Below are 17,199 nucleotides of genomic sequence, written 5' to 3'. Positions count from 1 at the left end.
CCACACATGTATTTCCATACAAATGTGGCAAATAAACAGGGGAAATAAAGAGGCTTTCCAACGGTATAATATTGTACAACAAAGAAATAATCAACCAACCACAGATTTGCTTACTTATTTATTTCTCAGTAAGTCGTGCTTAGTTAGGAAAGAAATGGCCATGAAGCCTCTGCAGTTTGATAGAGGTAAGTAATTTCTGATGACTTTCACTCGAGGTTTGCAAGCTCATGTGACATTCTGATATAAACGTCACCCATCAGGTCAGGTGCAGACCAAGAAGCATTCAATTGTTCTTCTGTGGTGAAGTTAAGTGGCTTTTACTTGAGAACAGCCAGAGGACTATTACAAAAGATGTGGTCAAGGCAAAAAAGAAATGCCCTGAATATTTGTCTAGGCTGTATACACGGTGAACTATTCCATACAATAACATGTAAAAAACGACATTTGCAACACTCACACACTGATGTTTGAGTGAAAACAAGTACAACCAAGAAATAAGAATTGGACCCCTGTTGAATTCAGAATTTTAACAATTTACAAAGAAATTGGCAGTTTTTAATTTATTTTTTTAACAGTGGATAAACAAATTATTGTGGCAAAAGCATTCTATAACAGTTACAAACTAATGTGCATTTAGATAGGGAAATAATTGATCCCCTTGGAACACAAGACTTAGTAGTTGGTGGAGTAACCTTTGTTGGCAAGCACGGCTGTCAGATGTGTCTTGTAGTTAGTGACACAGTTTGCATGAATCTCAGCAGAGATATTCGACCACTCGTTTTGGCAGACCTTATCCAAATCCTGGTGTCTAGGCAGTTGCTTGGCTACACAAAGGTTCAGCTGTCTCTATAGGTTTTCTATTGGATTAAGGCCCAAAGACTGTTTAAGCCACTCCGTAGCCTTAATGTTCTTCTTTTTGAGTCACTCAAGAAAGGTTATCTTGCTTGAGACCCATCCACAATGCCCTGGATGAGTTTAGGAGGTTCCAGTCCAAGATGTTTCAATCTTTCCTCATTGTGATGAGGTTGAAGATGTGGACCGCTTAGGGCCCCAGGTTTACCTTTATTCAACAAAGTAGTGCAATTAGCAATGAATGTTGGCTTGGAAACTGTAATCCTTAACTTGCTGCAATGAACCCCTTGTTGAAAAGTATACTTGACCCAAATAAACTCAGACACATTAATTTTCAACTGTTACACAATGTTTTTTTTCTTGATATCTTTAACTGTTGAAATATCCTTAAAACTGAAATTATAAAGCTTTCAGAACATCTGCTCTGAAGAGCAACAAAACAAAACTAATGTGATCACAAAGATCCTGCAGGAAGGGTTAGCTAACTCGGATTGTAGTGCAGATTGTTCCACGGTGCTGAACCACGTGGATCTAAAATTGATGGAAACCTTACTTGCAATTCCATCAGAACTGTCCACATATAGCATGCAACGAAATGTTTGAAGCAGAAAAAAAAAACAAAAAAAACCTCACACTGATGCTGCAGAATTGCTGTAGCACTAAACATCACATCTGTGACGTTTCTATGTATATACAGTAAGGCATATAAATGTTTTACATGTAATCCTTAAATTTACTGGGTAACCTTGTTGCATATTAATTTTTAGTTGCATGATTGATAATTATCAGGTTACTCAGACTGTTGGCCAAGCTGAAAAATACTTTACTTTCACTACAGAAAGATGTAATATACATTAAGCATGCCCTAACTTTATTCTGATTCCTTGACTTTTGGTCTCTATTCCAGTCAGACTGCTTTAGGGAAAAGTGAAAAACAGCAGCCTTAAAACATGTCTTATGACTCCCTAAACTCTCGGGGATAATCAGTGACATGTTGGACTCGTGATGGCTGACTGGATTTTTCAACTCAGAAGGACAAAGAGTGCATTTAGAAACAGGGCTAACTGAAAACAGTTAGCTGCACAGTTAATGCAAATTTGCCTATCCGGACCCTGGAAGTGGAGTGTGCCACTTTGACGAAATAGCTTTCCTCCCCAAGTAAAAAAATGTGTGAAAGGCAGCTTTATATTCAGTCCACGTGGTTTACCATGAGTTTGAAATATTCTTTTAGACACTTAAACAAGCTTACATGAGGTTTCTTAATGTCACAATCCATCGAGGTCTAACCAGCATGACCATTCGGTGCCAACGATGAGCAAATAGTTGCTTTGATCTTCAACCCTGGAGACATCACGTTCCTTATTAACCCCCCAAAAAATCCTTTCTGATCCATTTCACTTGTGCTGACAAGGTTTTTCTTGTATGAATACCATTATAACAGCAATATTGTGAATATCTAACACACTGATTTTCAACTGATATAGCCACAAATTATGTGCATGCACATGCTGTCTGTCAGATATCAAAATATCGACATATAAAGTCATCATTATACCTTCTCTAAATGACCAGTGGGACTGAGTACTATAATTGTAGCTCTACTGGAACAAATTAGCTGTGATCTAGTTGCTGCTAAGCTGTGGGTCAGGAGACCAGGCCATGTGATTCCAGTATAAAAAGAATGAATGTATGGCATACTGTGAATGTGACCTGTGTATATGTTATTGTTCTGATATGCATATACAGCTAGAGCAATGTACTGCATTAAAGCGCTATGAATGATCAAAGATTAATGGGAAAACATTGCATCAGCACAGTTAATAATTTCCATCTCATACAACTGTCTTTTGTTTTCAGCAATCATGTTCTCAAAAAACTGCGTGTTGGAATGAATGTTGTTTATTGTTCTGAGGCTTGTCTTAAGTCTTGTTAATTTGCTTGGTGTGACACAATTGGACCCTGTATTATCTAATTCTTCAAGGGTTTTTTTTTGGGGGGGGGGAGGGGGGGGTGGTTGTAGGTTTTTTTGTTAAGTGCTCAAAGGCAGCTCTTAACGAGCCAGCTGGTTGCTGACTGGATTTAGTTTTAATTGCTGTGGTTAATGAGTTTAAGTAAGCTGAAATAACTGCGTCACACTGGTCAAACCTTTCTGGAAATGCGCTTTGTTTTGCTCGGCTATAATTAACATTGGCCCATGTGCGTTTTTTACTGGAGCAGGAAGAAAAGTGGGAAACTGGAGGGGGATGTTAGGCTTCTCCCTTTGTCTTTCTGTCATCCACCACCAACCTCTGATGTGTTTTTTTCTGGGGCTAAAACTGCTCACTTCAACCATAAAAGGAGTGCTTATCAAATCACTCACATGAGAAAGGCTTTAAGCAGACGTCTGCTACTTAGTGCCTGTTCGCTCCATCTCTAGTTAACACGAATGCATCTGCAATCCCTTTATAACTTGGAAAAAAAAGGGGGGTTTGATTTAAATGTATCTAATTTTTTTATATCCAACAGAAGGATAAATAAGATTTAAAAAAGGTCGATAGGAGTTTCTTTATTATGAAAAAAAGTGATGTTTTTAAATGCAAATCCACTTAGCATAACCAACATTAAATGGCAAGATTATGAGAATACTGAATATTGGACTGCAGAGTTTTCTTTCTCTCCACAAAAACATGGTGGGTGGAAATAAAGATTAACTGCAATTAGCAATGACTGACCCCCAACTGGAGACCAGTCATGTCTTAACAAGGCGCCTTCCAAAAGAATGCCTGCATCCAATTCTCTCAATTATGCAAATTAGTTGAAATCAAAGTACTTGGAGGGGGTGAAAATTTTCAAATGAGAAGTTGGGGAGCCTCTGAATGAGGCTGCAGTGCTTTTAGGTTAGCCACTCTGCTCCATCTTCTCACACTGGCTAAGATCTTCCAAACTGTGAAGTGAACACAAGAAAGGCGTTTAACAAATTGGGAGATTAGGAGCCAGTTATCAAAGTAGATTTATTATGCCTTGTTCACGCGAAGGATGAAAATACCCTCTGGGCATGGAGAAAGGGTCATGGGACTCCCAAAAGGATTACCTTGAACTGGAGTCATGAGACTTGGGCAAACAAAGACCCTGCTCACATGCTCATCATATTAACTGGCCCTCATAAAGTGAAGAAGTTTCATGTCTTGTGGATTCAATGAGGCAACTTGACTGGGAGCGCAGCACCAGGGGAAAACTATGGTAGAGGAGCAGCAGGCTCTAGGCTCCCATCCACTCCGTAGCCTTAATCTCCAGCAGCACTAGGACCTCGAAGCTGTGTCAGAGGATTGTATGTGAGTGCGTTCTGAAAACTGAAACTCTTTAAAAACTTTATTTAATTGCATTTCTGTTAGAATTATTAGGATTTTACCAAATAGCAGGCAATGTTGTATTAACTGTAGACCGTGGAATGTGAATTCAGACGAGGGGTAAATGTGAGCAGACAGCACTGCAGGACTTCTAGATGCTTAATGATGCATGATAACACTGAAAAAGAAAACTGCCGAGAGAAAAGAGGATGGCAATATTTTAACTGTAAAGCTAAATGGAAACCACGTACACGCAATGAAAAAAAATGCTAGCTAAATTAAAAAAAACTGTTGTATTTAGGCTGAGGAAAACCAACATCCTTTAATGAGCTGTGTAGTAGTAGGGGAGAATATATGTATGTTGATATTTATGTGTAGGTATACATAATTTATATAGTAGTATTGTTGCATTTCACCTCAATAATCCAAAACAAATGATAGAAAATAGCATAAATAGAATTACTGGTAGAAGAAAAAGAAATCCAGAGGTTTCCTTTTTCTTAAAGCAGAGAACGAGCAGACAGTCTGGGCAGTTTGTAGTTGCGGTCCAACTGTCTTGTTGACTGGGTCATCTGAGCAGAAAAATAGGCGACGGAACAGTAAACTGTTGTGTGTTTGGCTACTCGTGATAGTCACAAGACTTCAGTTTAATTTAAGGTTTTTAATTTCATACTCATGGGACTTCAGGCTCACAGGTAAACTGCAAATATATATTTTAATATGTTTTTACATAATAACGGTGTTAAGGGTTTTAAATTCTGTTTTTTGCCCCACTTCCTGGTGATTTCTTGGAAAGCTTTGCTTCAGCATTAATTGGGCTTCCACGTTCAACAATAGCCCTCTGAGAACCTTTGCTTTGAACTCGGGTTATTTTTTGCTCAGCAACTGGAAAAAGATCAGAAAGCAATCAGAACAGGATTTGACAAAGTGTGAGGGAGTTGTACTTTTGTGTGATTCTTTTCACTGGCTGCTTATGAAACTCAAACAATACAAGCAGTTTTACCAGAATCAACTGTTTTGCATTAACATGAGAATTAACAGAGCATGGACTTTAGTGCAACAGTTCTTCACCATGCTGATGTCTTCAATATGCAATACAAAACTGCGTTCATTATAAAACATGTATAAAACATTCTTTTGTCTTCCCAGGCACAGAAAGTGGGATTGAGAGACCTTCTTAAAAGAGAATGCATACACATATTTCCCAGCAAGGACCCAACCAGGTAATTACTTAAAATCTCAAATCAACCTTGAAATGGTAAATATTCAAGTTGGAAATATTTAACCATTTCAAGGTTGCAACTGCAGCTAGGCTGTTATTGTTTCACATGAGAGATAATATCCAGATCATTGCTTCAAAATAACAACACGTTTTTCTTTCTTGCAACAACTTCATACATTTTGCTTAAAATATGTTTATAAAATGGGCTGTCTTTAAAAATGTTTTCCATATGCAAAAACATTGAAGCAAAAACGTTAAGTGAAGGAAAAATATTAAGAATCAAATGAGATTACAGAGTTTAAATTGTAACCACATTGGCATCGACACACTGCGTAAGTTATGATGGCATATGAAGGTGGCATTTGGTTCTATATTAAATCGCAATTTCAGAAATTACTTATTCATTATTTCTGAAATCATGACACCTATGACTTCATGTATCGTGCATTTATCAGGATTAAAGCAGCATGCCTGCAGGACATGATGAAAGCTCCAGGGCTGCTAAGAGCAGCCAGGCAGTGAGCCCTTTGTCAGCTGAGGCACATATTTGGCAGAAATGGTAGAATAAAGAAGTGCATGTGCAAAGTGTGTCTTACTGGCTTCTTAAAGTTGCAGTTCATTCCCTGTAACCTGTCTAGATGTGCCTGTGGTCAGCTGACAACACAGCACGTGGCCATCCCCCCTGGTGCCAATTCACTAGAGGAAACGCACCAACTGGTGCAGATTGACACCCCAAAGGATAAATGGAGTGTGATCAAGCACACCAGGACGTACCCGACTGACTCCTATGGCATCATTGAGTTCCAGGGAGGAGGATTCATCAATAAGGCCATGGTGAGTCTCAGCCTCTGAAAAGTGGCTCAATCAAAGGACCTCCTTCAGTCTCCGATCCTATGAATACAAACACTGCCTTAAAAAGTTTCAAAACAGAATTAAATTATTAAAATAGAATCTAAAAGTGTGAGGACCTTCCCTTTTACTAGAATGTTATTTACCTATGCACCTGTTGGCCTCTAAGGCACTGCAAAAGCATCAGAGAAGTGAGCAGACAAATGCAGCATTAAGGAGCTTGTCCACATCTGAACTACATAACTACACAGTGGCTACGTTGATCAGAAATAAGACACAATACCCCCCCCCCCCCCCACCCCCCCCCTTTTTTTTTTCCCCAGTATATCCGGGTTTCATACGACACAAGCCTGACAACCTACTGCATTGATGGTAAGGACTGGCAGTTGGAGTTGCCACCTGCTCATCTCCGTACACGGAGGTCTCCAGAACTTTGACCTCCAGCCCCAAACTCAAGCAAGTGTTTGGCAAAGGCCTGATTAAAGCGGCTGTCACCACCGGAGCCTGGATATTCACGGGTGGAGTCAACACAGGTAGGACATTGATGGTTCACTATAATGCTTTTAACGTTCACTTAAAACTTAACAATAATCAGCTTGTGACATTAGAAGATTACTTTTGCTCCAAATTGTCATTACATAATACTACTCTGCAATTTCCTGGGGGAGATTTGACTAACCCATTGTCACAGGTTTAGCCTCTATAATTAGAGCTTTAGTGGGAAAATTCATTGCAAATGTTAGATATTGCGTGGAGTTACCACAGTATTACCACAGTGTGTCCCATAATGCAGCCCCATTAGGAAAGAGTTTGCACTTTTTGTTTGTTTTTTTGTTTTTTTTTGCCAATTTTAACTTAGGGGTCATCCGTCATGTTGGAGATGCCTAAAGGACCATTCCTCCAAGTCAAGAGGAAAAGTGTGCGCTATAGGAATTGCTCCATGGGGGATTTTGGAAAACAAAGAAGACCTCCTTGGAAAGATGTAAGAACATTTGCAGCTGCATGGGTCTCCTTAAAAAAAAAAGACTTTTAAAACTAATATCTCTTCTAAAAACTTTCCCCCCCCCAGGTAACTAGACCCTATCAGACGATGGCAAACCCATTGAGCAAACTGGCTGTGCTCAACAGCAGCCATTCCCACTTTATCCTCACTGACAATGGAACCTGCGGGAAGTACGGCTCTGAGGTCAAACTCCGTCGACCTGCTGGAGAAGCACATCTCTCTGCAGAAGATCAATACTCGTAAGTCGTGTAGCGCACTGCAGCTTTCTAACATACTTCATCCTCCATGGTGTGCGCAAGTGAGCTAAAACCTTGTTGGACACGTGGATGAAGAGTTACTCTGTGACCTGTGGGCTTCCCTTTGTCATCCTATGCCTGGAGCTTGGATAAGCAGGGACAGCAAAGGGATGCTCAGCTGTCACCACTGACTTCGCTCCCTCCTTCCTCTGATTTGTCTGTTCACAGGTTGCATCTTAGCGCAATATACGCTTCATCATTTCACTCTCAAACTATTTCACTGATAAAGAAAGGATGGAATGAATGAGTATTTTTTCCTATGTATTCCAGGTTTGGGTCAGGGGTTCCTCTGGTGTGTTAATAGTAGAGGGAGGTCCCAACGTTATCTCCATTGCCTTGGAGAGCCTAAGAGACGAGCCCCCCATCCCTGTGGTGGTGTGCGATGGCAGCGGCCGCGCTTCTGACATCATTTCCTTTGCGCACAAGTTCTCAGAGGATGGAGGGTGAGGTTTTAGGTGGTTTGTCCTTTACAGTGATATCATTCCTTTACAAAAAACGAAAGAAAAATATTTTTAAATCCTGTCCTCCAGCCTGGTCAATGATGATGTCAGAGACCAACTTTTAGTGACTATTCAGAAGACATTCAATTACAGCAAAAGCCAGTCACAGCAGATCCTGCTCATGGTAATGGAATGCATGAAAAAAAGGGAACTGGTGAGTAGAAGAACAAACTGAGTGATTGTAAGAGTGAAGGTGTGAATGTATTCATGCTCCTCATATTTCAAGTCATGTATTTTAAAATAGCATATGTGTCAATCAATAAATCTTATTGAGTTGTGAAGCATCTGGTCTCCATCGTCATTCATCCAGTCCACTCATCTGTGTACGTCCATTAACATATTGAATAAACATAATCCCCACTACCTGTTTGTCATTTCACATCCTTTATGTGGTCATGTGCAGTATATCACGTAATCTGGGGCATTTCCATCTTTACTGTGAACTATCATCAACTGTCATGGATGTATGCAAGCACGTAACTGTAAAATGGCGGTGGAAGCCTAATTCTGCAGTTCCTTATTTCCATATAAACAACACAGTCGAGCACACACCCGGTAAAGGTTTTCACAGACAGCAGAAAAAACCCAGAGCCGAGAGTGTTTCGTCAAGGTGAATACCAAAATAGCAGCAGCACTTGTGCATCTGTAGCAGATTCCCAGAGGCATAATTGATGTGATAAACGGTTTGTAATAGCGTATAATCTCAGGACTCTATACATTTGAGAGGAAAAGATCAGCACACACTACCAAACGCTTAGCTCATACTTCATCTATTCACAGGAAGCATACAGCACACAGATGGAGGAGAGGATCCAGCTCCCTAATCCTCAGCCAGGTTGCTCTATCCACTCCAAAGGCTTTCAGTCCCCAGAGTGCTATCAGTTTACCACTTCACTCTGAAACTCTCTATCCCAGATGTATTAGACTGCCTAATGCTTCAAAAACACTCAGATAAGCAACTTAAACTGCTTTTTGAAAGATCATACCACTTTGGACATTTTTTTTTTTAAATGCTATTCTCTGATTCTCTATCGAGACAAAGTGGCAGAACAACCAAGTTGTTTGACCTCTTTATACACACAACTAACAGGCAACACTATTGCGTGCTCTTAAACTAAAGTGCCATAAATACCTACAGGTGAATCACTGTTGCTGTCTAGTCCACACATAATCCTTTCATCCCAAGTGCATCCAATGTGAACATCTGGGTTAGGCAGATAAAAACACTGATTTAGAGGGCTACATTTTGCTCTGATGTAACACCAGGATGCAACATTTAACAGAATTATAAAATTATTATCATAAAAGTCTCCCTAGCTGCAAAAAACCCAAAAACCAAGAGAAACAAAAGTGTTCAGTGTTCATACTGATGCAGACTGCTCATTAACGCATCCCAAGGCCAGCTTGGAAAACTCTGGCACTGTGCCACATATTCATGCCAATCTAATCCCATTCACCATGGCTGCGCATGTGACAGACCCGTCAGCATAATTTCATTTGATATAGTCAAGTCTATAACAAGGCAACAGCTATCACTGTGTCTGACGAGTAAATTAGTTGGTTGTACTCGAAAGGTCTGCCACAGAGTGCTGCAGAAAGAAGCCCTGCTGAAAAATCAGTGGATCTCACTAAAATCAGAGACACAAATCCATTTGTTCATTCATCCATTTATCTACACAGTTGTTATTAGTAAACTGCAATCATTCCCTATCTTCCTTTTTTATTCTCACATGTAGATTACAGTTTTTCGAATGGGTTCTGAGGGACAACAGGATATAGAAATGGCCATCCTTACTGCTTTGTTAAAAGGTACTATCAGACTACAACACCACTGGTTATCCCACTCTAAGCTGAACTTGAGCTCGCCTCCTTGAACTTTATATGTATAGTTTATTATTTCACAGCAATATTTTCCCTCATGGCATCCCGCACATGCCTGCTCTCTTCATGTCTCTTTGTCTTTTTTCTCGCATCAGGCACAAACGCTTCAGCAGCAGATCAGCTCAGTTTGGCTCTGGCCTGGAACAGAGTGGATATTGCACGAAATCACATCTTTGTTTACGGACACAATTTGCCAGTGAGTGGTCCTCGCTTCTGAACAGTGCAAATTATTCATTTCACATCAATGCTTTGTGATTGCAAAGTTGCCCCTACGTGAATTCAGGACTGAAGGAAATGATTTGGTTTCGAAAAATCCAATTAAAAAGAAAGAGTGTGAAATGGAGTTGATGAAAGTTTCCTTCCATTCAAAAACATGCTTTATTATTGGATATTTGGCCATAGCTACGCAGAATGACGCATTTTCAAACTTTCAAACTCATCTGCTGAAACAGGCAGTGTACACAACTGTGATATGAAAACCCAAAGCAATCAGTAAGCATCCACTCAGAGCAAGGTTTTTGGCAAGTACTATATGAGATGAACATATGCTGAAAAGAACTGATTCTGTGATAAGGCAAGACCGTAGCACTTTTTAGCTTGGTGATGTCAGATCCAGCTGATTCAAAACATTTAATGTTTAAAAACCAGTGAGTGTTTCCTACATATATGCACATATAAACTTTATTACTGTTTTATTACTCAACTACAAAAAAACAGCAACTGAAATGATCACGTTACATAGTAGAAAGAAAACTTATATTTGATTTTCTTTTCTTCCTGCTTGGTCAGCCTGCTGGTGCCATCGCCAACACTACAACCAGTGCAGCCCCATCTCAGGAGAAACAGAAGAGCCCTGCCAGCGCTCCACGCAGCAAGACTCGAGTTAAAAAGGGGAAGGGGAAGGGAAAGGCCAAACCTGAACCTCCAGAGGAAACAGATCCAAGGAAGCTGGAGTTGATTCGCTGGGTACGAAGGAGGTTTATGGCAAACACTTTATGTGGAAGTATGAGAGAATAGACCGAAGGTATAGAAAGTAATTATCATATATTAACTTCTTTCAGGTGAACTCACTGGAGCAGGCTATGATGGATGCACTGGTACTGGACAGAGTGGACTTTGTCAAACTGCTCCTTGAGAATGGAGTCAATATTCACCACTTCCTCACCATTCCCAGGCTGGAGGAGTTATACAACACGGTGGGCCAGAGAAACCCCAGGAAAAGGAAAAAGATATTAACTCTTAGTGTTTTGATAGACAACAATATATGACACAGAAGGTCTGACAAGTATGAAAAAAGACTGACACTTTACCTAACCTTCTTCTTCCTCTCTTCACATCTCTCAGAAACTTGGCCCTGCAAATACACTGCATGTTGTGGTTAGGGATGTCAAAAAAGTAAGACAATATTTGCTTTTAACAATAAATATTCAGCATAATCATTTTAGACTATTTCAGGTTTTATATTACTTTAAGCTTAAGGCAGTGCTATTTTATATATGACTGTGGTGATTCTGCAGGGAAACCTTCCTCCAGATTATCAAATTACTTTGATTGATATTGGTCTGGTGCTGGAATACCTCATGGGTGGAGCTTACAGGAGCAATTACACCAGGAAGGTTTTCCGTAACCTCTACAATAACCTATATGGACTAAAAAGGGTACGCGTTGATGGAAGAAAATAAATGACAACGGTTTGTTTATCATATTATGTAACATTTTATGTTAATTGCAATGCTTTGTTCTCTTCTTGCAGCCCAAAGCTCTGAAGCTTCTAGGAATGGAGGTAGGGTTTAACTGCTTTAACTAACCAAACCTGCACAGCAGCACAATCCATCTAGCTGATTTTTCTGTTTTTTTTTTTTTTTTTAGGATGATGAACCTAGGCCAAAAGGCAAGAAAAAGCCAAAAAAGAAGAAAGAGGAGGAGGTGGAAATTGATGTGGATGATCCTGAGGTCTGTCGATTTAAGTTTCCCTTCCACGAGCTGATGCTGTGGGCGGTGCTGATGAAACGCCAGAAGATGGCGCTATTTCTCTGGCAGCGTGGAGAAGAGGCTATGGCAAAGGCCTTAGTGGCTTGTAAACTGTATAAGGCCATGGCTCATGAGTGCTCTGAGAGTGAACTGGTCGATGACATCTCCCAAGATCTGGAGAACAACTCCAAGTGAGTGATGCAGAATAACAGTGTCAAACTGAACAAGATATGATCAAGATGAAAGCATACAGGAGCACATCACCTGAAATTAGCACTTTTATCTTTTCTGCCCACTTCTCTAAACAGTTTAGGCTCACTAACTTTATGATTTTAATATTTTCCATTCTGTAATTATTTATGTCTTTTTTTATTTTCTTCAAACTACTTTGAGAAGCACTGTACAGAAATAATTGCTGTTAAATCCATCGCACAGAGAATTTGGACAACTGGCCTATGAACTCTTGGACCAGTCCTACAAACATGATGAACAGGTGGCCATGAAACTCTTAACATACGAGCTGGTTAATTGGAGTAACTCCACCTGTCTGAAGTTGGCTGTGGCTGCTAAACAACGTGACTTCATCGCTCACACCTGCAGCCAGATGTTGCTCACTGATATGTGGATGGGCTGCTTGAGGATCGGAAAAAGCCCTGGCCTCAAGGTTGACTTAAAAAAAAGTCTTTCCTTATGCACTCATGACACAATAATAAAAATAATAAGGATGTTATTAATTGTAATATTTGCTGTACTAATGGCTTTACAAGAAAAAGAAAAAAAAAACTAACAATGTTATAAAATGATCTTACTCAGGTTATTTTGGGAATCATCTTTCCTCCTCTGATTCTGCTGTTGGATTTCCGCCTTGGAGATGACATCTCCTATCAGGCACCTGGAGGCAAAGAAGTGGGAAAAGACAAAGATGATGACACAAAATCCAGCAAGGTCCATCAGATTTTTTTATAAAAGTCACATATTCCTAATTTAAGGGTGAATGAAAACAAGCTGAAAGTTTGCTGTGATGCTATAGGATGTAAACACCGATGCAACTTCCCGAAAAGGAGACGAAGAGGAGGGGAGCACCAAAGTCCATAAAATCCCTGTTGGCAAGCGGTTCTTTGAGTTTTACAACGCACCCTTCACCAAATTCTGGTTTAACACTGTAAGCTCCCTTCTTGTGCATGAGGCATGCATTTTAAAAATACTGCATACAGCAAACAGTGTTATGGCCTTATTGTTTTCATAGATTTCCTATTTGGGCTATTTGATGTTGTACAACTACATTATCCTGGTGAAAATGGAGCGATGGCCAACTATACAAGAGTGGACTGTCATAGCATACATCCTCACACTTGGCACCGAAAAAGTCCGACAGGTATAAGCCACAAATGCGTTCAACTTGACAGAGTCAGAATATCTTAAATTCCAAACAGTGTTACAAAATTTTAATGGACTCTGTGTGATCTCTTAATCCTGCTGTCTAGATTCTGATGTCAGAACCAGGGAAGCTGAAACAAAAGATAAGTGTGTGGTTGGAGGAGTACTGGAACATCACAGACCTGGTTGCCATATCCACCTTCCTTCTCGGGCTAATGCTACGACTACAGCCTGAACCATATATGGGCTATGGCAGAGTTATCTATTGTATAGACATCATCTTCTGGTACATTCGTGTTTTGGACATCTTTGGAGTCAACAAATACCTGGGACCTTATGTGATGATGATAGGGAAGATGGTAATAGTTCAATGGATTGCATGACAGACAGCATTGCAGACAAATAAAATGAAGAGTATGCACTGAGTTTGCATGTTCTCTTTATTTTGTTTCAGATGATTGATATGATGTACTTTGTAGTTATCATGTTGGTGGTGCTCATGAGCTTTGGAGTGGCTCGACAAGCCATTCTTCACCCAGATGAGGAGCCAACATGGCGTCTGGCCAGAAACATTTTCTACATGCCTTATTGGATGATCTATGGGGAGGTTTTTGCAGACTCGATAGACCGTAAGACTAGAATTCATAGTAAGATTCTGTTTCCTGATTCTGGGCAGATGATCAGTGTTGCATTATTTCTTTGTCTTAAAATCTGTGTGTTGGCAATGTCACACTGTAACCACTCAATACTTTGTCTCCCTCTGCTGGCACATTTGGAATAGTTCTCGCTTCAATACATGCATTCAATACAATAATGTTGCATTATTGCTTAAGAGCTGAACAGACACGTTATGTCATCTCCTCTGTCATGATCATCTGCCTCCAAGTTTTCTTTTTCTGTTGATGTTTCTTCTGTCAAGGTGAAGGAAACAAGAAGCTATTTAGAAATGTTAATAAACTTTCTCTGGATGGTGCTATTACACATTCAAATACATGCTGAAATTTGCATGTCTGGCTTCAGTCTTGATTTGCTGAACAAGGTTCTACAAAAATAAATGTCAGGGATATAAACAATGTTTGATTAATTTTAAAGTGCAATGAACATTTTGATAAGTCCACTCCACTCTTTCATGGAAAACAGCTTGACCTTGACAGAAATATGATATAAAAGTTTTACGTTTATTGATTTTAACGCTTTCTCCATGTCTCTACGGAACTGTGGTTTTCTGGGATTTTTCCAAGTCTATGCAATGGAAATCAACCGTAAGTAACCAAGAAGGTTATTCTAATCATTTACTTTAAGGTCTCTATAAATCTATAGCTATAACCTTCTTTCCTTGCAGCTCCATGTGGTGAACATCTATATGATGAGGATGGGAAGAAACTCCCTCCGTGTATCCCTGGTGCCTGGCTCACACCTGCCATTATGGCCTGTTACCTTCTTGTAGCAAACATTCTTCTGGTCAACTTGCTCATTGCAGTCTTCAAGTAATTATAGCTCCAATGTCAGCCTGGTCTATTATTTTGTTGAAAACCATCTACTCTTACAGTATTTACTCTCGTCTGTATTTCTTGTCCCATAGCAACACCTTCTTTGAAGTCAAGTCCATTTCCAACCAGGTGTGGAAGTTTCAGAGATATCAGCTGATCATGACTTTCCATGACCGTCCCATTCTCCCTCCACCTCTCATCATCTTCAGCCACCTCTATATCCTCTTCAACAGGATGTTCAGGCGGTGTGCCAGGAAGAAACAGGAGGGAGAGCTAGACGAGAAGGACCGCGGCCTCAGTTAGTCTCCTCTTTTAATCCAAAACAATTTATCATAACGTTATAATACTTAATTCCTAAGTGGCATTAATGCAGTTTTTCATTAGTTAATACCTAGATCAATATACTAATTTTATGATTCTGTAGCCTAAAAACATACAGAAACTGCTGGAGACAGTTTTGGACATGGCAAAACTGAATAAATGTGCCATCATGTGTTATCTTCAGAGCTCAGGTTGAATCCAGAGGAGTTAAAATTTCTGTACGAGTTTGAAGAACAGTGTGTCGAGGAATATTTTCGTGAAAAAGAGGACGAGCAACAGTCTTCCAGTGACGAACGCATCAAGGTTACTTCAGAGAGGTATATCACTATCCCACTACCCATAGTTTAAACATTTCAAAGCAGCTCATATTTTCATAAACACTCTTTTTGGCAGAGTTGAGAACATGTCAATGCGTCTAGAGGAGGTAAATGAGAGGGAGAACACAATGAAGGCCTCCCTGCAGACAGTGGATCTGCGTCTGGCCCAGCTGGAGGAGCTCCATGGACGTATGGCAACTGCCCTTGAAAAGCTTGCAGGGGTGGACAAATTGGAGCTGACTAGAACCTATTCGCGAAACTCATCGGTGTGTGACCCTTCCAATCTCCTTCGCCAAGGCAGCATCAACAGTGCTGATGGTTATAGTCTTTATCGCTTCCACATGGACATGGAGGAGTTTGCATCTAGGCAGAAGGACACGGAAGACACAATTAAAACTGGTCTAGAAAGACAGCGGAGTCTGCGGCAAGCCTCAAGCATGTGCACTCTCAACACTAGAGAAGGTGGTCAAAGCTTAGAGTGCGGAGGTTTGGAGAGACCTCCACCCAGCTCATTTGTAGATATTCTCATATCTCCGTGTGAACAAAGGCCTGCTTCTTCAACATCAAGCCAAGAAACAATAAACATAAAACAAGGCAGCACAATGTTTCTAGATAGACTACCGGACAAAAACAGACTAAGGCCTTTGTCCCCTCCAAAAAGGACAAAATCATTGAAACACTATCCGGTTGAAGGCCAATTCACTTCTCCTTTAACAAAGAGGAGGTCAATGAGCACCATCATTACTAACCCCTCTGATGACCCACAGGAAGCTCCTGAGCCCACAGATAAGGTCCAGCTTCTGCTAGGAACCTCCTCTTCTCCAAAGAGGACTAAGTCTCTGAGGTACATCCCTACTGAAACCCAAAGCCAGACTTCTCCCGTCACTAAGAAGAGGGCTATGAGCAGCATCCTCTATATTCCAGCAGAGGCTGGTGACGACATGATGCGAACTGCAGAGTACAGGTCGCTGATAGAGCAGATCAATAAAACACCAAATCAGTGGCCATCAAATTTGGAGTATCAGGTGCATCCTACCACTTTGGGTCACATTCCTAAAATATCAACAGCCAAAACCCTTGCCCAACAGTTTCAAACTCAGACTGATGCAATTCCTACAGAAAGTGAGAAGACAATTCCAGCATCAGAAACGCCAGAGGACCAAAAAACAATCAAGAGAAACCTCTCAGACACGACAGAATATCTGACAGCTGCCGATGAGAAGTATTTACCATCTCACAGGTCACAGACCTGGAATGCCAGTGACAGGAGAGCCAAGTCCATGATGGTTAGCAAGCAGCTAGCTGCATCTAGCAGCGAGAGAACCCTTAATGAAAGCAGAAAGGTGTCAGCGTTTGGACAGGCAGACGAGGGAACAAAGTCAAACGCAGAGCAGACAGAAGATGATGTCCAGAAGTAAAAATGAGAGGCTTAAAAGGAGCTGAATGTCATGAAAATACAGTAAGAAGATAAACAGAAAGCTACAATCAAAACAGTGAACTTGCCTGGCATCAGAGATCATCACTGAGTGAGTTTATGGCACAGCGATACAAAGAGAGTGACAGTGACGGGGGGAAAAAAACACTACCAGTAGTTATATAGAAAATCAACACTCCTATAAAGATCCACTTTCTTTTCCATCTTTACTTTTCACTGATGCAACATACAGTAGTTTACAAGGACAATCATTCACAGTATAGCTTTCTCCAGTCATTGTGTTTTCATGTTGGATATGTAAAGGAAAGGCTTTGGATGTCTACAGTTTCAAGAGAAAATAAAGTATAAACAACTGCCAC

General features: G+C 40.4%; 1 protein-coding gene across 1 annotated transcript; it reads left to right on the top strand.

Annotated features, from left to right (window-relative positions):
- Positions 1–4,118: 4,118 nt before the first annotated feature.
- trpm1b (transient receptor potential cation channel, subfamily M, member 1b) lies at positions 4,119–17,198 on the top strand. Its single transcript, XM_030730932.1, is given in 32 exon segments — positions 4,119–4,163; positions 5,328–5,401; positions 6,039–6,234; positions 6,573–6,646; positions 6,648–6,693; positions 6,695–6,782; positions 7,109–7,129; positions 7,132–7,229; positions 7,316–7,453; positions 7,455–7,495; positions 7,819–7,844; positions 7,847–7,991; positions 8,079–8,202; positions 9,785–9,857; positions 10,025–10,125; positions 10,719–10,895; positions 10,991–11,125; positions 11,274–11,324; positions 11,447–11,587; positions 11,683–11,712; positions 11,799–12,091; positions 12,336–12,564; positions 12,714–12,845; positions 12,931–13,062; positions 13,147–13,275; positions 13,385–13,636; positions 13,732–13,906; positions 14,519–14,539; positions 14,620–14,764; positions 14,860–15,065; positions 15,273–15,405; positions 15,482–17,198. Coding segments are annotated over 30 exon segments (4,701 nt in total). The 5' UTR covers positions 4,119–4,163; positions 5,328–5,401; positions 6,039–6,231; the 3' UTR covers positions 16,824–17,198.
- Position 17,199: the final 1 nt, after the last annotated feature.

The sequence above is a fragment of the Archocentrus centrarchus genome, chromosome 6, assembly GCF_007364275.1.
Source record: "Archocentrus centrarchus isolate MPI-CPG fArcCen1 chromosome 6, fArcCen1, whole genome shotgun sequence".
Classification (NCBI taxonomy): domain Eukaryota; kingdom Metazoa; phylum Chordata; class Actinopteri; order Cichliformes; family Cichlidae; genus Archocentrus; species Archocentrus centrarchus.
This window is presented reverse-complemented; position numbering and strand designations above follow the sequence as displayed.